Genomic DNA, 24,532 nt, shown 5'->3' on the forward strand with positions numbered 1-24,532 from the left:
CTTTTATTTCTTCCTCCAAGTGATGGCTAGATAAGATGCAAACAAACAAACAACAAAAAAAAACACCACTAAATACAAAGTGATGGAGAGTCCTGCAACATGATGTACACCACTGCAGAATTTCCCACCTGGCATGTCGGTGAAGCATACAGCTAAGAGTTACGGTGTGGCATCGGTTTATGCATGCATAGTGTTCTTGTATTGAGCTTCTTTCCCAATTTTCTAAATCCGGAAGGGGCATCTGTGTTGCGCTATGTTGATCTGCATGGGATTGCTCAAGAACGTCTCCAGCACCGGCTGCACCTTGCAACCCTTGCAACTGTTAGTGCTTGAGAGCTGCTGTTTGGCCCTGCTGGTGGTGCAGAACACGAGCTCAGAGCTCCCCAGGGCCAACGTTAGCTCAAATGCTGACTTTAAGGTGCTGCCTCATTGTCCTCAGGCGTTTACTTTTTTTTTTTTTTAATTATTTTTTATTTTTATATTATTGTTATTATTATTTCAGTGTAAGGAAGAGACCGGCAGCCAGCAGCCCTCACGGGGGCACTGCACAGCAATTAATCACGGGCCCCACCAGCTGGCGGCTGTGTTGCCTTACTCTGTCAGCAGAAAGAGACTTTTGGGGGTGAAGCTTGCACCTACTCGACAGCCCACTTCTGGAATATCTCAATATTGCTAAGCCAGACAGATGTGAATGCAAAGTGCTGTCTGATCTGTTAATGCTTGCTAAAAGGCTTTCATCCAGCCTCCAAGTACCAGCAAGTGGTACCGCATGTTAATGCCTTCTTTCATGTTCTAGCAGCAAGTCTTCACATTCTTTTCCTTATAAAAAATATTAGCATTAAAAGAAAAAAAAAAAACACAACAAAAACTACCACAGAAACACACACACACAAACAACAACAACAACAAAAAAAACACAAACCCAACCAACAAAGAAAAACCCACACACAACTCAACAGCCCAAACATCTGGAAAAACGATTATTCTCAGCATTCAATTAGTACTGCGGTTATTCACTCCCAAAAATCAGCATATGGGTTTTCCCACCTAGGAGAAAGGCAATAACTCTTTCTTGTTTATTGCTGAAGCTTCAGATGGGCCAAACTCTGCTCACGTGTCCCGTAGGAACCAGGGGCAGCTGTGTCTCTGTAGGGCCTGATTCAGCCAGGTAATAAAACATGTGAGCAGTCCCTGAGGCGTGATGAACAAACCCTGGGTTACACACATGCCTGCCAAAAACAGAACGCGAGGAGGAACACAAACACAGCTGAAGGTTTTCACGGGTGACTAATGGTTTTGGATGTCTTCGGGACTGGAGATGCTGTGAGGTATGTGCAGTATGTGCAGTTATGAGGGTGGCCAATTGCTCTGCCTCTGGAAACCCAGGGCTCTTTATCAGGCTACCTCCACACATCAGAGCAGAGCTGTGGCCACTTCTTTCCGAAATGCAGGCAGCAAACCACTCTTGAAAAGGAAAGGGATGGGTCCACTTCCTCCAACGTGAGCATGCTACGCGCTCACTGTGCCATAGGACTTCCTCCAAATTGCTACCCAGGAGGCACACCAGCGGCTCGCTGCCCATCAGCCCTGAGGGTGGGCTTCTCTGCTGGACAGGGGCAGCCTCGAGGGGACAGAGCTCTCACTCGTGGACACCACCAGGTGTCAAATCCAACCATCCCCAAAGCGCCTGCCATGGCCCCATGCAGCAGGGTAGTGTGTATGTGGGGGGACACAGCCCCACCAAGATTGCATTTGATCGTATTTTTCCCTGCTCATGTGTATGTGGAAAGATACAGCATTGCAAAAACAGTGTTTAATTGCAGGGCACAAAGCCCTTCCAAAAGGAGAGCTTAACTTTTTTTTTTTTTTTCTCTGCCAAGAACATATGTATTTTGTATAGATTTAATTACTTGATACAAGAAAGGAAAGAAGATTTGCCCAGATACTACGACGATGAGTGCCATATAGATGCCTATAAATAAATAAAAACACAGAGCAAAAACAGACATCTGCAACAGAGTATGAAAGAAAAAAAAAAACAACACCCAACAACAACAACAAAACCAACACACACAAACAGAGAAACACCCAACAAAAACAAACCAAACAAAGAAACCTGCCTGGAGTTTTGTACAGTCCATCACTTTAGAGAAACAAAAGCTCACCACAGCCTCTTTTTGACACTGTGATTTTAGGATCCAGTTCTCTTTTGGACGTGTTCCTTCCGTCACCTCCAAGTATCACAAGGTGGGCACGTCTTTATTTGCATTCTCCAGTCTCTCCTTCCTGCTGCCACCGTGAATCCTCACCACCTGAGAACTTGTTTGTGCATACTAAGTAATGAGGATCCAGAGCACTGGGAACCTCTTGAACTTTTATGACATTTGAATTCGAAGAAAAATCTGAGCTTTCACACACACCCCAAGTTGAAAATCCTGTCTGTGTTATACAATTTCCTCACTGCAACAAAGGGAACAAGATGAAGCCCTACAGGGGCTTGAACGTGTGACCGGCTTTTTCACTGCATCCAGCAGACATGGGGAGCACCTGCCAAGCTGCTGAGTGAGGCCCCCTTCCTACCAGATTTCCGACTCCTCTCCTCATGTTTTTGAGCCCTTCATCTCGATTCCTCTGTCCAGCAACGCGTTTTGTCACTTCACATAATCCACAGGACGCCAAGGGCTGGCTCTTCATGAACAACACCCAGCCGTGAAGTGAAAGCTCTGACTCCCAAACAAAAGCATTATCTTGGCTCAGAAGCACAACTGCAAATTCCCTTGCACTAAACTGGCAAGGCAAAATGCAGAGAGAGAGAAAGAAAAAGATGAGAGCTGGAACAACAACAGCAGACCCAGTGCACTTCAAAGAATCATCATCTGCTCCAACTCAAAACAGCTCTGGTTTTGATTCATTTATATATGAAGGGGGAGGAAATCAGAACAGCTGTCGCTCCATTATTCCCTCTAGCATTACCGAGCCATTTCATCTGTCTGCAAATTCTCTTCCTCCCAACCCCTCTCCTGTTTTCATATCCTTCTCTCAGGATCCTTGCCCTCAGAGCCCCGCTTGCCACCAGCCACCAGCTTCTTGCTGAGTGCTCGCTGTGTGTCCGCCTCTGAAAAGAGAGACGGCGGTGCGGGCACAGCGTCACTGCATCCATCCTGGGAGGTTTGTCTTCCTGCTGCCACATAGCTTCCAGTGCGAAGCAGCAGACTGGGACAGACGACCGAGCAATCTGCAGAGAGACTTCCCTGTGCTGGAGGAAATTTGTGCCTCAAGTTTTCTGCACGACGTACGCAAAGTGGATGGAGAGCTGCCTTTTCTGCCTTGTGTGCTGCTGTGCTCCCTAGGGAGTATGTGTCCACGGACGGTCAATACTTATTCAAATGACTAACTTGGGCAAACTTATTAAATGTAAACTCTGTCATCTTTTGTTCAGCACAGAACAAAATGCTGGGTGAAGCCAGCCAGACAAAACCTCTGACTTACCCAGCGGTTTGGGCAATACATGAATCGTTCCTCTGCTCTCTATACTCCGATACCTCTCCTCCCGCACTCCTTTACCTCATTCACACATAACTTCCAATTTTGGACCCTGAAGATTCAGATCTTAAACTTTTTCAAAGTACTGCCTATTTTTATAATGCTTTGGATTTGCCTATGCGGTTCATTTGCTTAGCCCCAAATCAGCATAAACCAAAACCTCATCCCACCAAGGGGATTTACCTGTAACCATCAGAATTTGGTTTGCTAATGAGGCAGTCGGATTCCCAGACAGCTACGGTTCACCTTGATCGCTTCTTAGAAAGCTCATTCTGTCACCTGGAGTGGATTTCAGTACCCGGTACGAAGGGAAGCTAGTTTTTTGACACTTGCTCTTCAAAATCTAGGACACAACAGGGAAAGACATGCAGGAAAAAAAAAAAAAAGTTAAAAAAAAAAGTGCTGGAAATGTAATCCAGAGAAAAAGCTGGAGTTAATATCAGAAAGGTTAGATATGCACCAATGAACACTGCTGCAGTCAGCTTCCATTTCCATGTAACAATAAATGAGAGCAAATAGACAAACCCAAGAATTACTGACAATGCCTCAGTAATAAATGTGTGTAAGTAAATAATGAGTTATTCAAGCCCATGTGGATGTGCGGGTACATGAGGTTGGAGATGTTTTAACCAATGGAATCACGTCTTGCGAAGATTCAAAGACCCAGTGAAAATTATGAGAAGTGGGGGGCTTTGTTTGTTTGTTTGTTTGCTTTGCTTTGAATAAAATGTGAAGAATTGCTCAGCCTTAAACAAGAAAACACCGATGGATGAGGGCTTCTCAAATGTTCTGGTGATGAAAAAAAAATAATAAAAAAAATAGTAAGCCAAAACATCTTTTAAATATTGACTGAAATATCATATTAGGCTAATTTCTCCTGGCATTCTTCCAGTGTACAGTAGACGAGATGAACTCATCCATATGTAAAAATGCACATATGTAAAAAGTTCATATTTACTTTCTCTTCCCAAATTCATTAAAAAGTACAACTGAAGCTGAATGTTTCCAGCCTTTGGCAGTAAACAACAAAATCAGGGATGATTGAGAGCAGGACCATACATCCTTTCCCTCTCTCGTGCTTGCAGTGCGTAGAAAAGAGGAAATGGTAGGAATCTGGAAGGTGGCAGCCTCAGAAACTGAAGGAAGGAAATACTTTCTTCTCCTCTACCCCCACCTTTATTTTTAGGCTAGCACATAACTAACTGTGAAACTGCTTGCCACAAAGGCTCTCCGAAGCCAGGAGCTCAGCACGGCACCAGAGGGGATCAAATATTTATTGAGTAAGTAGAATCTGCGGAGCTACAACAGCAAGTAGCGCAAAGCAAACACGGGGTTGACAGGGATCTACGGTCCTCAAGCTTCTGAGCCTGAACAAACCCGTAACCTTCAGGGCTTGGGAGGGAATTTTCCGGCGAGAGCAAGGAGGGGTTACCCCGGAGCTGTCCCTGCCAGGGTAACCCTGCCTCACTGTTAGGTTTCTGGCCAGCGGCTGAGGCAGGACGCCCGCGGCCAGGCTTGGCTGGGCACCGCTCTGCCCTCTGCTCTTCGACAACAGGGCTGAAGGGAACCCATCGCCCCGACCATAGCAATTAGCGAGCTAGTCTCTTTGCATACGAAGCCTTGCCAGTAAGTTTTACATTGTGAACATGGGAACTTTGTCAAAGCAAATGTTGGCTAGAAGGTGTTTACAGAAGGAAGGTAGTAAAACATCTTTGACAGGTGACAGGAACATTATAATATTCTCTAAGGCTGAAGAGAGCACGAGCAATTACTGGGGAGGCAGGAAGGCTGAAAGCAGCGAAATATTTTGCTTTCCACTGGAAAACTTCTCGATATTTGGTAATACAAATAATAACCCGTTGCACGGCCAACAAACTCGGCCATTCCTTGTCGGGCGGGGGAGCCTATTGCTGAAATAGTGTGATGTAGGAACTGGGAAAGGACAGCCAAACCTAGTGCATCCCAGTGCAAAGACAAACACTTCCCTTTGGGTAGCCTCCTTGAGTAGCCAACAGCATTATTGACTCAGTATGTTTGGAGCCTAAACACAGAGCAAGATCTCATCCAGAGCTTAGAAAGTGAATTCCAACACGCTTCAGTAATCGCCGTCAGTGTTGCCCCAGTAGTTTATCAACATATTAACGTACAATATTCATTTTATCAGAAAAGGGGAACATAACGATGACGGATGCTAGGCCCCAAGGAGACCATTCTGCTGGAATATCCTAGCAGAAGTCTGGACATCAAACTGCACTGACGCCCATGGCGCCCTCCCAGGGGCCCAGTGTGCAAATCAAACTCACGCAGGAACCTTGAGAAACACTTTTTTGTATGTGTGAGCAACGTCTCCTCTGCATGGTAGGAAGCACATGGCTGGCACAGGCAGGCAGGTGGCAAAAGCCTGCAGAGACAAGTTTTTCCACGTGGCAACTGGAAGCCTGCTTCCCAGAGCCAGTACTGTCAATTATCCTTCCTTCTCGTGGCTTTCTAGGGGTGGGAGGACGAAGCAGACCTGACGCTCTGCTCCTGCCAGCCACGAAGGCACTGACAAAAGGATGTATGCCCACAGACATCACGCACCACCAGGGAAGTGTTCAGTAAATAAAATTCTGTGCTGCTGGTGCAATGTTGTGGACAGTGGGGGAAATCCTTCTGGACAACTGCAGGATATCTGTTTCTAAAATGAAGGGTCTTCAGCCAACCGGTACAGGGCAGCTCTATCATTTTGTTGAATAAAGACGGAAAGTGTAATAGCAGAGAACTTGAATGGCAAGATTTAAGCAAGCCTTAGCTTGTGCTTGATAAACAAGCACGTTGTACCCTGAGTAAAACCATGCAAAACTTTTTTAGAGTTGCAGCAAGATTGCTGAGGTGATAGCAGCACATGATTACGCTTCTGCTCATACAAGCTCTTGAGTGAAAGGAGCTTGGTGTTTTAACTTCTTGTTAACAAACGTGTCACAATGTTTTTGACATGTGAAAACGGCTGTCTCTGTTACAAACGGAGCCACAGCTTCCACAGTTCAGAAAGCATCACCGAAGGGAGAAGGTCCGGCTGCCAGGTACCTCTCGGGAGCAGCTGCTATGGCCACTCATCTTCCGTAAAACCTAGGGCACTCATACTCTAAATATATAACAAACATTCATAAAGCACAACCCACTTTTTCCCCTTCTGTCTTTCACACAATTAAGGTTCCAGCCCCGAGGGCTCACAGGTAAGCATCCAAAGGTGAAAAGGAGTCTAACAGATACCTATCTGCAGCCAGGGTGGAGAACAAGGCTGCGGAACCACCACCACCACCCACTTCCATGCCGCAGAGACGACTTCTGCACTCGGTGGCAAGGCCCTCAGTGGTAATGGAAACGTCCCCCAGTAATTCACCATGGGAGAGGAGGGCAGACAAATAAACGTGAGTCATCCAGGTGTACTGCAGACAGGGGAATGTGGGTGTGTTACCCTGTGGCTCGAAGCCAATGTGACCTCAATTAAATTTCGGTGAATGATGGGCCTTCCCCTCTTGTACATACTGCTCTCCTCGGTCTCCAAAGATATACCCACTGATCCTACACACAGATGCGTAATCCGGGCAGCTTTCCTGGCAAGTACAGGTCAACACGTGCTGTTGTTGTTCGTGGTGGTGGTGGTGCTCCTCTTTCTCTCCAAGCGAGTTTCGATCACCATGCCTTCTGCTATTCCTCCAACAAACGCTCCTACTGCATCCAGACCCTTCCCAGACCCGAGCATCATGAATATCAATCTGTGCAAGCTGTACACATCTGCAACATGTTCCTGTTCTCCTGGTGCCTTAGCTGACACAATCGGGTTGGACACAGGGAGGAGGGAAGCCCAGGAAGGAACAGAGTGTTCAATGGGTTTAATTTGGAAATTCTTGCGCTCAGATGCCGTTAAAGCACTTGCCAGCGACTTCAATGGGAGCAGGCTAGCTCTAACGCCTAGCACACTCCCATAGGAAACCTGTGTAAACTAATTCAGTCGAACCGTTAGCACTCGGGGTGATTAACCGCAGGAGTCTCTGATCTCCCCTTATTAAAGAGAAGGGGAATGAAATTCACTGATTCATATCAGCTTAATATAAATCCCTGTGAGATTCGCAGTTGACTTCAGCAGTGGCAGGGGTTGGTAAACTCCATGGGGGGAAAAGCAAATCTTTTCAAAGCACAGCTCCATGTGACCGGGGAAAGCTGAAGGCATTTGTGCTGGGTTGGATGCAGCAAATGAGTTTAAAGTGCACGAAGCTTCCAGCCCCGCGGTGCGCAGCAGACAAGTGCACAGAAGCGCTGCGGCTCTGGGCAGGTTTTTGTTCCGATGCCACTTTTGAACACTTGGCACCCAGTAGGCAGACATGTGTCATCTTGTTTAAAACAGCTCCATCTTCACACGTTAAACATGCTTAAGAGCGAGATTTGGGCGAGGGGTGAGCAGAATTAAGGATGGCTGCAATTCGACTGCAGAGATCATTCTCTGCCCGGGGAGCTTTTCCCTTCCGTAGCTAAAGTCATGTTCCGGGGCAGCTCCAGAGGTGCTCACCCTATGTCAGAGAGGCCACCCCTAATAAACCCAGCTTCCAGATGCCAAAGCCTGCGCAAAGTAGCACATGAACATAACTTTAGTAATGCTAAACAAATCCCGTTTTTCAAGACACCCTTACAAGACTGCTTGGTGTTTTACATATGTTTTACTAGATACGGCTTTTGATTTATGTGTTGCCCCACTGCATCCATTTATGATCTTGCACCTAAGTGCAGTTCCAGGAGGACAGACACAATGAAACAGGTGGTGAACAGGACATGCTATTTGTAGCTCTACCTATGCGAGCAGAGCACAACTGGTACAACTGCTCACTTCAGTATTTCCCCCAGAGACCTCCTTAAGAACAAGCACTGCCTCTCCCGGGCTGCATACTGTGCGGCAAAAATCAACTGTTGGCTCCTGTCCCGAAAGTATAGGAATAACATTTTGGAAATGGTTAAAGGAACAGCAGCATTTCTTTTTAAATACCGAGCTACAACTGTGTCTGTTTAGCTCTGGAAAGAAAGTCATACATGAAGACAGCCTAGTTAGGAACAGGGGAAAAAAAAATCACGTGGGAGAAGAGAACAAAGCCCCATTTCAAGAACGCTGTTGTCTGTGCAACCATAAACCTAGGGTCTATAAAACCATCAAAGAGAAACTGAAGTTGGCATTATCAGGTACAGATTACTAAATGCTAGAGCACCTCATAAAATTCTTAAGGTTTTATAATGACAGCACACGGGGAACACAAAAACAAAACAAAACAAAACGAACCCATCAAGTTTCTCAAATGAAATCTGCAAATTTCAATACGTACGGATGTGTTAGGACATAAATCTTGCACAGATTCAGGTCATCCTGAACGGCAGTCCTACAAAGGTGATCCTACGGCTACCCAAGCATGTACCAGCATTAGAGACAGAACACTCCAGGTCAGCTACAACACTGACCTCAGATATCTTCCCTAGGATCCACATCCAAAACAACAGAAAAATGTCAGAAATTACTGTTTTTAAGTTTCCACATGAAAAAAAAGCTTCAGGATGACTCATAACTTTAATTCAGCTTTAAATAGCTGATATTTGCAAACCAAACAAGACATTCCCTGCTCCCCATGTTACCTACAAACTAAACCAACTAAGATAGCTTCAGGTGAAGGAAGCCTGCCTAGGAGATAAGGGGTGAGAAATAGTTTTAGCATCGTTATGGGACTTAGATAGCTTTAGAAAGAAAAGGTGCCAGTCACCACACAAAGAACACAAGAAAATGTGGAATTTGATGGGACATTTGGAACAAGAAGCTGATATTACAACTCCTGCTTTAACTGCTGCAAAAATATGAATGGCTCTTGCCTGTAATTTATTTTCCATGGTCAGCTTTATTCAGCATTATATATATACACACAGATTCCTGGCTGACGGACATTTTAAAATAGAGAGGGAAGAATCACTTCTGCCTTCTCTTTACAAAGAGTAGTTAGAAAAGCATGTCCTATTCAGCGAGTATTCATGTTGAAATCATTATTGCTACATGTTTGTAAAGAAAGTAGAGCAACAAGGTCCCTAAGGACAACTACAACAAAAGTGCTAACTACCCAAGCCATGCAATGGGCTCACTGCATCGACTGCAGAAAAACAAGTGCAGTTGAAGGTACACTAGAGAACTGGCAGCAACGCGTCCCAAATATGCATCTAGATTCTGCATGGTCAACATCCCCAAGTTACATATGTATACCGGGACTCCTACAGGAATTCTGGCTCTTCACATACTGTTGGCTTATTGAATTTCCAGGAGAGAGCAGGCTTCAAATTAAATGAGACTGCATGTAGTTTATTGTTCAAAGGTGTTTTATGCATGCATGTTATTCCTTAATTCATGCTTTGTCTTCACTATGTTACTCAGCTGATCTTTGTTCATTCACTTGAAGGTGACAGGAATTATACAAGCTTATCTGAGAAGCCCAAGGAAATGAAGCTAGAAGTCTTACATGCTGAAAAGACCACTAAAAAATTTCTAAAATTTGTTTTATTTGTATATGCAAAGTCTAACATGCTAAATGGACATGCCCTGTAACAGATAACTGTTACCTTAAAAATTACATTTCATGATGCTGGTAAGTGGCACTTCAGTATTTGTAACAAAAAAATACACGTTTTTTTTTCCCCCTCGAATGATGTGTTTTTTATCAGAACTGCACTTATCTATCCTACCTCTTTCAGAGTCCTGAGGCTACAAGCCCTCACCACCCCCTCTGCCTTGGGAAACTCAACCACTAACAAACACCTAAGCTTTCTTTGGACATATCCATGCACAGAAGAAAATTACAAAACCCATTCAGATAAAATATTATAGGTTTATTTAAAACTTATTTTCCGCTTGAATATGCAAAATACAAACTCCAAAATGTCCTTTTTCTTTACTTCGTAGTTTACAAATATACAAAATAGAAGTTTGCTTAAATTTATATTACATATTTATTATGTAAAGAACTATATAGAAAACATTTGTTCTGCTTAAGGCATATTTGGGAATAAACCATTGTACAAACTATTGCACATCGAAACCACAGTGCATTACAGACTGTCTGCATAAAGTTATTTTCTTTAAAAAAAAGATAAACCAGGATTATTTACCTGATTTAGGTCATAATTGGCGATCGGAAGACAAAAATATTTCCTTGTCAGATATGCAGCAGTTTGAGAACTTTGGCTTCCTGTTTTTGGTACCTCTAAAACCAACAGTCACTAAGCACCATGAAATAGGCTTTTAAAACATAACTCTGTACCTGAATTTTTCCTCCTCTTCTAACATTGTAATGGCTTTCAGAAGGAAAAAAAGGAAAGTACAAGATGACATTTACATCTAATATTGCATTGAAAGAAAATTTAAGGGAATGTCATTTCCCTGTGTAATATCCCCACCCTCCGAACTACACGCAGTCTGTTTAACCCTGATATCCGTGACTTCCAGTCACTCCTTGGCATTTTGTAGTCCGGAAATAATTCAAGTTGGATTTACAAATGGAATGATAGAAGATCCAGTCATTGACCCCAATGTTTTTGGTTTTCTTTTAAATGTATATATATATATATAAAAAAGTTGCAATGTCTATATGCAATTATCCCTCTTTCCACTCTTTGGAAGACTTCACCTTGATTCTGTGTAGTGCTTAAACTGGGTTCTCCCCTTCTTGCGGAAGACAGTCCTTGTGCTGTAAATACTGAATCTCTAAGGCAGTTGGGGAAAAGATCCACTGCTTCCAATTAAAAGTGCCTCTTCATGTGTAAGGCGAGGTGATCCGACCTGGAAAACGCTCTGTCACACCGCTGGCACTGGAAAGGGCGGTGGCCCGTGTGTTTTCGGTAGTGACGAGTAAGTTCATCAGATCGGGCAAACTTCCATCCGCAGCCTTCCCAGTCACAGTGATAAGGTTTCTCACCTTTAAAAAACAGAAACAACATGTCAGCAGGTTTATTTGTGGCTACCTTTGTTTCCACTCCACTGCTAACACCTGACTTTCAAGAAGAAAACAGAAAAAGTATCAAAAGGCAACAAAGTTCTTGAAGGGGTTGTAAGCAAACTACTAGCAGACTAACAGTCTTTTCAAGACATTACGGGTATTATATAGCATGAACACCACTGAAATCTTCGCTAAAGCTTGCCTTGTACTTGAGGCTTTAGAACACACGCGTTCACTTAGGACTGTATTTTTGCTGGCTAACGTTACACAATCAAATATCAACCAGAAATAGCTCAGCAAAAAAAAATAATACATTTAGATAATTGTAGGTCTCAATTAAAACCAGTTGGAAACTGTTTTCATTAGCTCAGCTCGATTAAGAGCTCAATCTTTCAGCCTTCACAACAGCAAAACTGCTGTTGACTGCAAGACAAACTTCCCTGACAATTACAAACTCGGTCCTACACATCCTGGAGACCACGCTGGCAGTCTCGGGACGGGCAGGAAGAACTGTTCACTTGACCAATTTTTCTTCCTGCTGCCATTAGCCGAACACGTAGCCTAACCACTAAGCTGTTGTTTCTCCCTTTCCCACCTCCTCCTCGGGAGAAAGTTTTGAATCAAACTCACAATCCCGGGATTTAAATTATGCAAATTCCCAGGTTATTTAATCACTGTTACGGAATGCCTGCACTGGCGAAACTGTGCATGATGTGCCTGCTTTCACAAGCTCAGCTATTGCAATACGGCATTCAGCTGTAAGGTTGAAGTTTGAACTCGAGCTCAGATGCGTACTTTGGCAGATTTTATCCAAATTCTAGCAGTCGCCAGCGAGCTGTTAAACCCCGTCTCTTTGGTGCTAACCCTGGGGCAGATGCGCTCCCACACGTGGGCGAGGCACTCCCGGCAGTGCCACCAACACAGCTGCAGCCCCGCTCACACGGAGCCTGTCACCACTGGGCTCAGAAAGGGAACGGCAGCTCGCAGAGGTGTCAAGGCTTCGGTGAGTTATAGCTAAAGGCACCGTCAGCTACACGATCCCTCGCACCAGAGCAAGCCAAGACAAGAGGGTTGTGTACGAAGCACTTAACCACAAACAAAGAAAGCAGAATCTTAGAGGGAGGTCTGCTCCTTCCTCTGAAGTGGGCCAACAACATCTACAGCAACAAATCCTTGCTGACTTCCAACTACCTGCTAATTAGCCAGACACACAGCAAGAGAAGAGCAACAAACTTTGCCTCGGCAAGAAACCCACCCTCTCCCACATCTGAGTCATTCTGCACCATTAAGTGAAACGCAGAGCCAGTAAGCAAAGACTGCACAGGACTTAACGTAGCCAAGGGGAGAAAAACGCGCCCAGAAACCCAGCAGAGAAAGGTTAGGACTTGCTACTTTTGGACCCCCTGCCCCTTTCCGCTGTCCGAGGGGGCTCGCCCCACGTCCCAGCAGCCCGGTGACCCCACGCAGGGTCTCACCTGTGTGGGTTCTCAGATGCGCCTTGAGATGAGAGCTCTTGGTGTAGGTTTTGCCGCAGCCTGCGTAGTCACAGGTGTGCGTGGCCGTCCTTTTCCTAGGCCACGACCGGCGTCCCCTCTTTGGCTTGGTCTCCTCGGGCAGGCAGCTCCCCGGCGGCATCAGCTCTAAGAGGCAGGGAAGGCGGAGAGTGAGCACCGCCACGGCCGGTGCCGGCACGGGCACATGGCACGCCTGCCGCCGAGACCACGGAGGCAGGCACGGGGACTCACCTTGGTACTGGAGCGTGCTGGGGGGCAGCTGCTCGGGCAGGAAGGCGGGGTAGCCGGGGGCCGGGGGGTACCCCGGGGGCAGGGGCAGCGGCGGGTGGCTCAGCCCCGGTGCGGCGGGGAGACAGTCCCTGCTGCTCAGCATCTCCTCGGGACCCAGCGAAGGCGTAGTCCGGGCGGGCAGCAGGCGGCCCATGGCGAAGTCGTGCTGGGGGGCTCCTCGGGGGCCGCTCCCGTGCGGTGGCGGCGGGGCCAGCGTGCACGGCGGGGTGGCCTCCTGCTTGATTTTGGGGCACATCCGCGGCAGGGGGCTGTAGGGGGGCGCCGCCGGTCCCTCGGTGCCGGGCGGCGGGGCCGTCGGCGGGCCGCTCTTGGGGCTGAGCCCCGGGTGGCTGTAGTCGCCCACGGCCTTCACCACGAACTTGCCCTGCAGGCTGCCCAGCGGCGGCAGGGCGGCGGCGGGCGCCGGCAGGTACACCGGGTCCAGGTCGGGCCGCATCAGCTCGGCCACGAAGCCTCCGGAGGGCGACACGTCGGTGATGTCGGCCAGGTTGAAGGGGGCGGCGGCCGGGCCGGCGGCGGGAGCCCCATCGCGGCTGCCGCCGCCGCCGCCGTAGAGGAGGCCGCCGGGCTCGGCGCGGGGCAGCGGGTAGGCGAAGGGCCCGGCGGGGCAGGGGCTGGCGGCGGGGGCCGGGGCTGCTGCTGCTGCTGCGGGTGCCACCACCACGGCGGCGGCGGCGGCGGGCTCCTGGTGCATGAGGGAGTTGGAGAGGATGAAGTCGAAGTCCAGCAGCTCGTTGAACTCCTCGGTGTCGCGGCGGGGACCCAGCGCGGCGGCGGCCGCCTCCAGCTCCGACGGCTGCGGCGGCGGCGGCGCCTCCACGGGACGAGCCGCCAGCGCCGGGCGCTTCAGCTGCGACAGCTCCTCCCGCCACCGCTGCGGGGACACGGGCACGGCTCAGACCCCGCACCGACACACCGCACGTCCGCACCGCGCCGCGCCCCCGCCCCGCCGATACTCACGTTGCCGGGACCCGCGGGCCGCGGCGCCTTCTCGCGGCCCGCGGCGCCCGCCGCGAAGGTGGCGATGGAGGGGAGGAGCGTGCCGCTGAGCGCCATCGCGCACCCGCCGCGGGGCTGCCTGCGGGACGGCACCGGGGGCACGGCACGGCACCGCACCGGGGGCGTCAGGCGGCGGCGGGCGGCGGGGGCAGCGGCAGGGCGGCGGCGCGATGTGCTGCTGCTGCTGCTGCTGCTGGTGCTGCTGCCCAGGAAGCCGCGGCCATGGGGGAAACGGTGGCGCAGGAGAGGGGAAAGTAGGGAGGGAGGGTGGGTGGGTGGGGAGGGAGGGGCCGCGCCGCACCGCGCTCCGCAGCCGCCGCCCGCCGCCCGGCGCACCCCGCTCGGCACTGCCCGCGGCCCGCCGCCGCCGCCCCTTTTATAACCTCACCTCGCACAAGCCCCGCCCACCGTCGCCGTGGCGACGGAGAAAACAAACTGACACGTGGGGAGACCGGACGGGGGGGGGGGGGCCGCGCGCGCGAGGGGAAGGAGGAGGCGGGAAGGGGGGGGCGGGGTTGGGAGGGGGAGGGAGCTCGCGCCTCGCCCCGCCCCGCCCCGCCCCGCGCGCGCGGTCGGTGCGTGACGCAGGCGGGGCGCTGACGTCAGCGCGGGGAGGGGGGGGGAGCCGGGGATGCCCGCGCGCCGCAGGGTCTCGCGCACCTTCGGCAGGGCGGGGCGGGGCGGGGCGGGGGGGGGGAGGGAGTGCGCGCTCCCGCCGGGCGGGATGGGCTGCGGGAGCGCGCCCCGGGGCGTGGGGGTGGGGAGAGACCGCCCGGGGGTGGCACGGGACGGCGCTGCTTAGCATAGCATAGCGTGACAAATGGAATTAAATGAAATTAAGTAATAATAAAAAAGTACATTAAAATAAAGTAAAATAAAATAAATAATATAAAATAAAGTAAAATAAGTTAGAATACATTAAAAATCAATAAATTAAAATAAAATAATTAAATAGCCCTTCCCTTCCCTTCCCTTCCCTTCCCTTCCCTTCCCTTCCCTTCCCTTCCCTTCCCTTCCCTTCCCTTCCCTTCCCTTCCCTTCCCTTCCCTTCCCTTCCCTTCCCTTCCCTTCCCTTCCCTTCCCTTCCCTTCCCTTCCCTTCCCTTCCCTTCCCTTCCCTTCCCTTCCCTTCCCTTCCCTTCCCTTCTCCTTTCCCTTTTTTTCCCCTTTTTCCCTTTCCCTTCCCCCCTCCCTTCCCATCCGATTTCCCCCTTTCCCCTCCCCCCATCCCCCCTTCCCTTTACCTCTCTTTCTTCAATCCCCAAATTTTCTCTTCCCCCCCCCTCCCCCCTTTCCCGCAGCACCCCTTGCCCGGGACCCCCCGTCCCGCAGCCCTCGGCTCCGTGCGGGGCGCGGGGGCAACGCTGCAGACCGTCGGCGTTAAAAACAAACAAATAAACAAACATATATAGTAATAATAGCAACAACAGCAACAAAGGCAATAATAAAAAATAAATAATAAAAATCAATAATAATAATCCATAATATAAAGCAATAATATAAAATAATAAAGTAATAATATCTGCAATGAGTAAAAGCGCACAACCCCCCCCCCCCCCCCGAAAGCAGCCGCTGGGGGGGGACGGGAGCGGCCGCCCGGCTCCTGCAGAGGGCAATGGCGAGCCGGCCGCGCTCAGCCGCCCCCCCCTTCCCCATTTTATCCCCGCGGGGAGACCCCTCCCGGGCCCGCTGCGGGTCCCAGCCGTGCCCCCGTCCCGTCCCGTCCCGTCCCGTCGGAGCCCCCCCCCCGGAGCGGTCCCTGCCCGGCCAAGAGCCGTCGATGGTTGAACCAAACCCCAAAATAACAGCGGAGAGCGCGGCTTCATTTTAGCGAACTGGTTTTACCAGTTCTGTGTTATAAATGTTAATTATTAATAACTCTGGCACTAGAAAACAGGCTTTTGTTTTGTTTTGTTTTGTTTTTCTTTCTTTTTTTTTTTTTTTTCCCCCCAACACTAAGTCCACGTCTTGGCAGAGGATGTGCCGGGAGCCACCGGGTTAATCCTAAAAGGATTAACGTGGACAGATGAAGGCTGCCCAGGGATGCCCAAGGACTTCTCGGGTGCTCTCTGCCTGGCACCTCCCGGCTTCGATTTTTGTCCGGGGCTTGTTCCCTCACTCTCTTGGACAACCCCTTCACCAATTAGCCCGTCCCAGCCCCAGCGGGTTTGGGATTTACACCTCCCCCCTCCAGCCTAGTCCCAGAGAGAGCTCCCAGTGTGGGAGCCCGCAGGTCTCTGGAGGGTTTTCCCTCGTCGTTTGTTCTTCTTTTGTTCCCTGTCGGTGTGCATGTTAATTTACAGAGCTCCTAAGCAATGCCCCATTCCAAATTTCAAGCTCGGAATGACTCCAGGACAGCATCGGGATTAAAATTGCATCCCTTGTTAGAAATACGAGACCCAGACAGCTTCAAAAGCATACATAACCTCTGTGAAGCCAATGGCAGAGCTTTGCTTGTGTCGGGAAGAGAAAGCCTGAGCACAGTGCAGGTGGCTTTTGCAGCTCTTCATTAAAACGGACTTTTTTTTTTTTTCATGGTAATTCCAATGGATACGTGTGAGGTAAGTTTGAGTTCGTGTTAAAAAGACGTGATCTGCATACAACTTGGTCTCAATTTTGGGCTGTGTAAGCGCGGCATCGATATGTTCAGTGCCACCTGCTTTTGGACACCCCCCATGAAGGTGAAGACATTATTTTTCTGTAATCGAGCACAATCTGTTAGTTCTTCTTTTTTCCCTTAAATGAAAAACAATGTGATTTAATGGTCCCTGATGTGAAGATTAAATACATTAAATTTGCACAGCCAGTGCTTCCCTAGCCTACAAAACAACATCAATGTGGTTTCCTTAAGGCAGATTTCCTTTAATATGCCGTCTTTGGCCAGTCGACGACTCCTCTAACTCTGTTTTCTCCACATTTCCCAATTTTCTCTGAAACTTTCCTTCCACCAAGTCAGAACACAGCATGCCTCTATGCTGTTCAAAGCTGACTTCGGGGATTGCCTAACTCAGATAGAAAATTGCACACACAGAATTTGTGTCCCTCTAGCCTCGGGACGTGCAGTGACATTTTTCCAGACTGCGATGTGCTTGGACAGGAGGACGCCTGCTGCCCAGGCTCTGCGCGGGAGGAAAGCAGTTCCACCTGCAGACACCAGCCCTGGCCGCGCCGTGGGTGCTGCTCACCCGTTTTCGGGAGAATTAGGACCTCTTGCTGACAGCCTGTATTAATGGCAGGTTAATGCAGAGCGGAGTAAATCGGGTTTTTAATGAGGCTGATCCTGATGGAGCCTCGGTGGCGGACCTGAGCCGGTGCTGAGTGCATCACCTGGAAGTGTGAACCCTGCAAAGACAGGAAAAAGGCCAGGTGATGGAAGGGCATGGCTTCCCGGGGTGGGAATTTGTGGGGAAGGGAAGTTGTAAGGAAACAGCATCCCGCATTAAAACTATGGGGAACATCAGCAACAAGGAAGGGTCATGCCGAATGTGCCTGAGGCCAAGACCAACCTGTTTATCTCAATGTTTTTATTTTAAAGCGCGTGTTTGGAACTTGCTCTTCAACCCACTGGCTCGCGGGAACGGCAAAGTACGGCTTATTTTATCCCCTCTGCTTTGGTTGTCTGTGAGAGCAGCTGGCAGAGTCGGGGATGCAGATTTTGGGAAAGACCAAAGGGTCGTGGTGTCCTCAGGGCTGGCAAGAGGATGCTCTGCCGGCATCTCTGAGATCACACTTTATTATCTTCCGAGGTAACTCCAGTGGAGCTCTCCAGGAGGAGAGCTGTGAAGAAAGCCATGTGTTTGTCTGTTTTCTACCGTGGCTTGTGACTCCTCACAAAATGTAACCGAGCTTATGGTTTATTTACCTCTTCTTGCACGGGGTACGTGATTTTTTGCAAACGTAAGTAAAACCATGCGTGGTTGGCAGCTACACGTGCGGATTATTAGCACAAAGCAAAGGGCACGTTTCTGAAGACTGTCCGCGGGCAATTCCAGGCAGGTTCCAAGCAGCAGCGGCGCACACATACACAGATGGCACACACAGGCTTAAGATCATAAGTGTTCATGCTGAGCGAGCCAGCAGTGCCTGTGGACAAATCTGTTTTCACCTGTGTTTTGAAAGCCCCACCATATTTTGCTGGTAGTTATTTTACTATCCTACAGGAGTGAGGCTGGGAAGACCCAGTGACAGGGATTGCCACCAGCATTTTGTCGCTGAGAGCCTCTGACTAAGAGGGGCTTAATCACAAAGGCCAATTCTCAGAAGGGCTCAGGCTGTTGATTCCCACCAAATTTCCCACTGGGGGCTAAATCCCCATCAGACCCAGGCACTAAATCCAGAGGTGCTGACCCCACATCACCAGCCTGCAGCACCCAGGGCTCTTGCACGCAGCAACCCTTCGTCTTCCCAGCAGTCCAAAGGTTGCTGTCTTCTTTAAGAGCCAAAATACCCTGAATGTTTTTTTTTTTTTTTTTTGAGAAGCAGGAACTCTATACATTTTTTTTTCTTAATCTTTCGCATGTTTTCTTTAATGCCTTTGCCCCATCCCTCATTGTTTTAATGGGCATACCCCTTCTTTGAATACAGATTTTCCCCAAGCTCTAACAATGAGTTGCAGAAGTGGGCCCCGCAGTGGGACCAGTGCAAACAAGGACTCCACGATATGCATCCTCCCCAAAGTCCCTGCAAGTAAACTCATTTGCATTGAGTGAAGAGGAATAATCCTTGTTTGTTTGTTTGTTGGTGAATTTTGTGTGCATGGTGCTGATATACTGTATGTTTCTAAAGCTAATGGAGAAGTCAAGGAAAAATAGAGAAAAACTGAAAAATTATCAACTTTTAGCTAATGAGTAGATGGTGGTCATTGGTTCATGATAAATTTGGTGTATTCCAGAACATACAGGGAGATGTATGGGTGGGAAACCCAAGTTCCCCTGTGGAGATTGCTCTGAAGAAGCAGCAAGGTACCGGGATTACTGCTAATTCACCTTCCTGAACCCCGCCTGGGGACCCAGACTGTCATCTCTAGCTGCCTGAAACCCTTAAGGCACCGCTGTCCGATAGCCTCTGGAAAGGAACAGAAACTGTACTCATACAGGAACTGGTGACATTTTGCTCCCGATGAAGCCCTAAAGCTGCAGAAATTAGTAAGTCAGTCTCAGCACCCACACAGGAGAAATCAGCTTTCAACGCCAAAGGATTTTCCAAGCCCTCTCTCCGTGGTTGAGCTCTGAGTTTCTTTTGTTTGAATAAAAGGGGTGCTTCTAAGGAGTGTAATCTGAGCTGATAACAAGCCTCCTAACAAAACGTACATTAAGGTGCGAGATACGAGAAAACCAGAAAATGCGAGATAGCTGCTTCTGGTGCACAATGCGCTTTAACGTGCGTGAGGAGAAAGTAAGAGAGGGCTTAGCAGTAAAGTGCCTCTTGGTTTCACCAGCAGCATTTAAATTAAATTTGTGCTAATGAGCCGGGTAGTCACAGGGCGGTAAACAATGCCCCTGACATCTTTTCACTCTTCCTCCCATGCAGCGTTGTGGGTAAGCTGACCTGATTCACCCGAGATGTCTTTCCAAGCGATCTGCCATGCTGAAGTCAGGAATATCTGCTGCTGCGCTGCACCAGCATCCAGCAGAGGAAATGATTAGATAAATATTCCCCTCATTTGAACAGGGATAAATACATGGTAAGAGAACGCTGGGAGAAAGGATCAATGCTGCCCGCTCCGAGAATAAATATCAGGCTTCCACATTGTTTCCATAAATGCCTCCAGCTCTGCTTCAACACTAATGGACCAGCAGGAGTCCATTACTCTATGATAACAGTCTCTTGCTCTCTTAATGAGAGCAATATGGAAACGGTTCTCAGATTTTTAACATAGTCTGTGCATAACGATGCTCTGATGGCGTTGCAGAAGGCCAGGGTTGGTGGTTCCATCGCTTCTAGGGAAGTTTTGCAGGGAAGAAGCAGGAGTGGCACAGAGAGTGCACGGTACCACCTGCCCTAGCAGCTCCGGGCTGAGATGTGCTGCTCGCCTCGGGGCTGCCCCGACACAAGCTGTGTTTGCGGGGACGTGGGGATGAGGAGTGTCATAGGAAGTCAGCAATGAGGAGACATGAGGAAATTAATAACGCTGCATTCTGAGCAGGGATTGAATAGCGTGCAGTAATTGAGGCCTGGGGCCACACTCTGCACAATGAGGAAGAAACAGAATAAGGAATAGCTGCTCATTACGCTCCAGATTCAGCCGGTCTGACTTCCACCTAAGTCTTTGTCCCAAGCGTTTCCTACTGGCAGGCTGAAGGCCTGCGGGGATGCTGAGCCAGTGGGAAGCCCTAGGTGGAATTTAGGTTGGGACTAAATCTGCCTGCTGCTGAGCAGCATGCACACCTTGAGCAATCGGTGAGGCTGAGCTGCCCTGGGAAGTGGCTGGCGATCCTGTAGTGCAAGAGAGGGACCAAAAGAAGGCGGCATGGGCAACTTCAATTCTGGCACATCCAGTTTGTTAGCACACAATGTTGTGTGCCTGATTTTGCAACATTAATGTTTTCACTTTTTTTTTTTTTTTTTGTTTTCTTTCCAGTGGGAGGCCTAATACCAGCCGTTTGTGGAGAAATGATACAGCTAAACCCAAAAGAAAAGTATTTGCCTCTGAACTCCATTAAAGTTTCCGTGTATACATCAGCAAAACTCTTTGTAGTGCATGCAGTATATGACAAGGACCAATGCAGCCAAGACTACGGATAAATGCACAAGTCATTAAAACACGGTAGGGCACTTACACCAGTTAATGCTCCCAGATGCTGGCACCCCATGAGTAAAGACACGGTCATTGTCAGCTGAATCCATATTACCCTCAGAAGACTGATTGCCAAAGAGCGTTCCTATTGATAAGATCTCCTGTCCAGCCTTACAGGCCATGGCCTAGCACAATGGGTGGGTGGCAGGGGCTGCGAGGAGGGCACCTGGCCTGCCCCTCGAGCCAGGGGCACAGATCTGCCTCCAGAGCAGAGGAGAGGGGCCTGGAGACCTCATTCAAGCACTAGATCACCCCATAGGGTGTGCTCAAGGAGGCTGGCTGGCAGGGGCTGGGCACGAAAAGAGGTCTCATGGATGTTCCCCACAAAGGTGCCTGTGCCTTGGGTCATGTCACAAGGATACCAGCTCTGGTCTTCAGCACCAGAAGTCATTTTGAAAGGTAAGTTAGACTTTGCTGTGACTAAAAGTGTCCCATCCAGCCAGTGACACCTTCTTTATGTTCAAATCCACGCGTGTATAGTTGTGGCTCATTGCTTTGTCACCTAAAAAGTTGATCTGCTCTTTTTTTTTTTCTCTTTCTCTTTTTTTTCCCTTTTGTAACATCCACCATTACAAATGATGTTTGTGTAAGTCCCGTGGCTCCTAACCTGAATGCTCACACTTTTGTCATATAGTTGTAGTGAGATCCTAAAAATCTCACTCTTGTTTGATTGTGAAAAACGGAAGTATTACAAAGTGACTGGACTGGAAAGGAAAGGAAGATGTCTCTTATTATAGTGTACTCATAATTCACTCAATGAGGTGTTAATGAGACCCATCACCTGGAAGCCAGGACTATATAAATACAGTCAGACTTCTTTTTTAGGAAGGTGGATAATCTGCTGTAGGATATGCCATGGTGCCTGGGCAGTTCTCCATTACTGTAAGCTTGGGTGAAGATGATGTGGAGATATATGGGATATGGCAGGTGGAAGCACCCAGATCTGGATCTTGGGGCAGGAGGGCATACCTGGCAGATATCAAGGTCCTTTGAAAAGATGTGTAAGACTGCAGATCCTGGCTTTCCTCCTTTAAACTGGCATGAGATGCTAGTAGGTAGAGATCTCCTGGAAGTCAGTGTGTGCAACGTGTTTGGTGTTAGAGAGAGAGGAGATTCACTTAACCCCAGAGCCCATTCTTTGAGACCTTCCTTCTGCAGGCACATCCTTGCCAAACTGGGCAGACCTCATCATCCTGAATCCATTCCAAGCAATATTTGAAGCTTGTTCTGTGATTGTTTTCTCTGGGCTGCTCCCTTGTATCTCTGTGCCTCCTAAGGACTGCCTCTCCTTTGAAGACACTATTTTTATTGTTTTCACCCTCCCATCTTGGCCCAGGTCCACTGGTCCACTTTTTCTTTACTTCCCTCCCACCCCACCCCCATTTTTTCTCCAATTTCCTCCTCTTCTGATAGCTAAAAATATATGCTTAATAAAGTGTTTCTTTTACTATATATCTTACTTTCTCAAACTTTATGCAAGAGGAGCCGACCTGACTGCCTGATGAAGCTGTGGGACAGGCTACCAGAGCCCTCTTTAGAGGTAAACCCTGTCAAGTTCCCTGACAAGAAACCCTGACTGAGTTCACTCACATTTCCTTCCCTTTGGAAAAGATTGGCTTGACTCTCAGCACTGAGATTACCGCACACAGGAAATGAGTGGTAACATCTCAATCCATGTCCAAGGTTTTGGAAGCCAGGAGAAGTTTTGCGGTGCGAATACCAAGACAGACCTGGTGTGTTTCAGACAGACAGAAGGGTGCACAGGATGCTTCTTAAGAGCAATCTGGAACACTATTACATGGTCAGCTGCCTTCTTGGTTACAGTGGAAGGATTACGTGCAAAAAGACCGCAGAATAAAGAAGATACACCAGGGCAGATGAGCTTTCTTCCCATCCCAGTTCTTGCATTGGTCTGCTTTACAGTGACTCAAAAGCTGTGGGTTGCTAGAATTTCCTTTAGCCTCACACACTGCAGGATAAGGAAGTGCCTCCAGACAGTCACTCTGCACTTTCCTTGACTCAGTTTCCCTCCGCTGCTGCTACGTTACATCCTTTGGATCGTTCCAGCCCCCTCCCTCCTGGTTCTGGGATTCACGGCCCTCTGGGCGCTGTAGATGTTGATTACAGTCATTTTCTTTCTGACAGTTAGCAAGACTGCTCTGTGTGTGTTCATCACCGCAGCCTCCAACGCAGCTGCAGCCAAAGGGACTTGGACGCACAGCTCTTCCAGGGCCATGGAGCACCAGACTACCATCAAAGTCATCAGCTCACTTCTCTCCTAAGCACCACTGTGTCACAGAACATCTTAGTCATCTGTGAGTCCATTCTGCACAACCCATGAGAATATGAAAGACACCTACCTAACTTCTGTGTCCCACAGAGTCATGCAGAGCACCTTGAGACACACAGGTGGCTGAGAACATGACCCCAAAGGACAGCTGCTTTGTTTCCTGGCCAGGTATTTGCCTGCACTCAAAACCTTAGAGGGTGACAAGCACCTGAAGTAGGCAACTTCAGTGGTTAAAAACGTCACACAAAAAAAATGTAAACACTATGAATGGGATATTTAACAATTCATTTTCAGTTGAAGGCGAGGACTGAGGGAGTAGTATCATTTGGGAATGGAGGATGATTTTAGTGCTGCCACATTGGTTAAATGTGGCTGGCATCAGTGCTAACTAATTTTGCTTATTTTTTAAGCTTATGCCAAACTTGTGTTAGCTATGCTAGAAAAAGAAGCATTTATTTTGCCATTGGGAGCAGCATCCATGCTACTGCTGGGGGGTTTATTCATCAGCAAAGAGCAGCGCATGAGGGAAAGCCATCTGGTTTCAGCAGCTCTCTGTGGTCCTCCCCATTAGCTCACAGGGCTGACCAGGTCCCACCTGAGTTAAAACATGTCTGCTGATGTCTGCATTATTAGTCTGACCCAGTCCTGAATGGCGAGAGAGTGTTTTCTTTTTCCCTTTCGTGATTAAGGTGGACCAAAGACCACATGTGCCAGCTTACTATGGCTTGATAGACAGCTGAACATTTACCAGCCTCTGGTGAGCTTATTATTTTGGACCCCATTTCTAGACATTAATAGTCTGAGGATTGGTTGTGCCAGCTGTAGTGCTGTGAGGAGAGGAAGCAAGACTTTACTGTTGTAGGAAAGTGATTGCATGGCATGGCCTAGACCAAATTTAAATGTAATAGACAAAAGTGAAACAGACAATCAAGAACATATTATCTATTATGTGAATAAATGCTTTTTACTGAAATTCTTAAGAAAGAGAAAACTTTCCAGCACATCATGCAGCAGTCAAGTCACAGTGCTGAACCTGTGAGTCACAGTCATCTCTGTGTCAATAGGCAATGGAGTAAGCACAGACCCATGACTTCACTCCAGGAGTG

The 24,532-nt window shown here is 48.6% G+C and overlaps 1 protein-coding gene and 1 long non-coding RNA gene across 4 annotated transcripts; one reads left to right on the plus strand and one right to left on the minus strand.

Annotated features, from left to right (window-relative positions):
- Positions 1-10,410: 10,410 nt before the first annotated feature.
- Positions 10,411-14,688, minus strand: KLF4 (KLF transcription factor 4). Of its 2 annotated transcripts, XM_083817057.1 has the most exons (4): positions 14,303-14,688; positions 13,283-14,216; positions 13,013-13,177; positions 10,411-11,516 (listed from the first exon to the last, which is right to left on the minus strand). In XM_083817057.1, exons 1-4 carry the CDS (start codon positions 14,396-14,398, stop codon positions 11,341-11,343), a joined length of 1,371 nt encoding a protein of 456 aa, XP_083673183.1. In that variant the 5' UTR covers positions 14,399-14,688; the 3' UTR covers positions 10,411-11,340. The 2 variants fall into 2 exon arrangements, with proteins under 2 accessions (XP_083673183.1, XP_083673182.1); XM_083817056.1 differs by having other exon boundaries at positions 13,013-14,216.
- Positions 11,523-21,254, plus strand: LOC310889504. 2 transcript variants are annotated; one of them, XR_014576592.1, is made up of 4 exons: positions 11,523-12,914; positions 19,232-19,484; positions 19,870-20,023; positions 20,921-21,254. It is a non-coding gene; the product is annotated as an uncharacterized lncRNA (long non-coding RNA). The 2 variants fall into 2 exon arrangements; XR_014576593.1 differs by lacking the exon at positions 19,232-19,484.
- The last annotated feature ends 3,278 nt before the right edge of the window (positions 21,255-24,532 follow it).

Source organism: Anser anser, assembly GCF_964211835.1.
Source record: "Anser anser genome assembly, chromosome: Z".
NCBI lineage: Eukaryota > Metazoa > Chordata > Aves > Anseriformes > Anatidae > Anser > Anser anser.

Bases quoted from the DNA above. Each gene is read 5' to 3' on its own strand.
- KLF4 (XM_083817056.1), bottom strand. From the start codon at position 14,398: ATGGCGCTCAGCGGCACGCTCCTCCCCTCCATCGCCACCTTCGCGGCG. The intron at 14,217-14,302 runs GTGAGTATCGGC...GTGTCCCCGCAG, and splicing joins GGCCCGCGGGTCCCGGCAAC to CGGTGGCGGGAGGAGCTGTC. The intron at 11,517-13,012 runs GTGAGACCCTGC...TGTTTTTTAAAG, and splicing joins GCATCTGAGAACCCACACAG to GTGAGAAACCTTATCACTGT.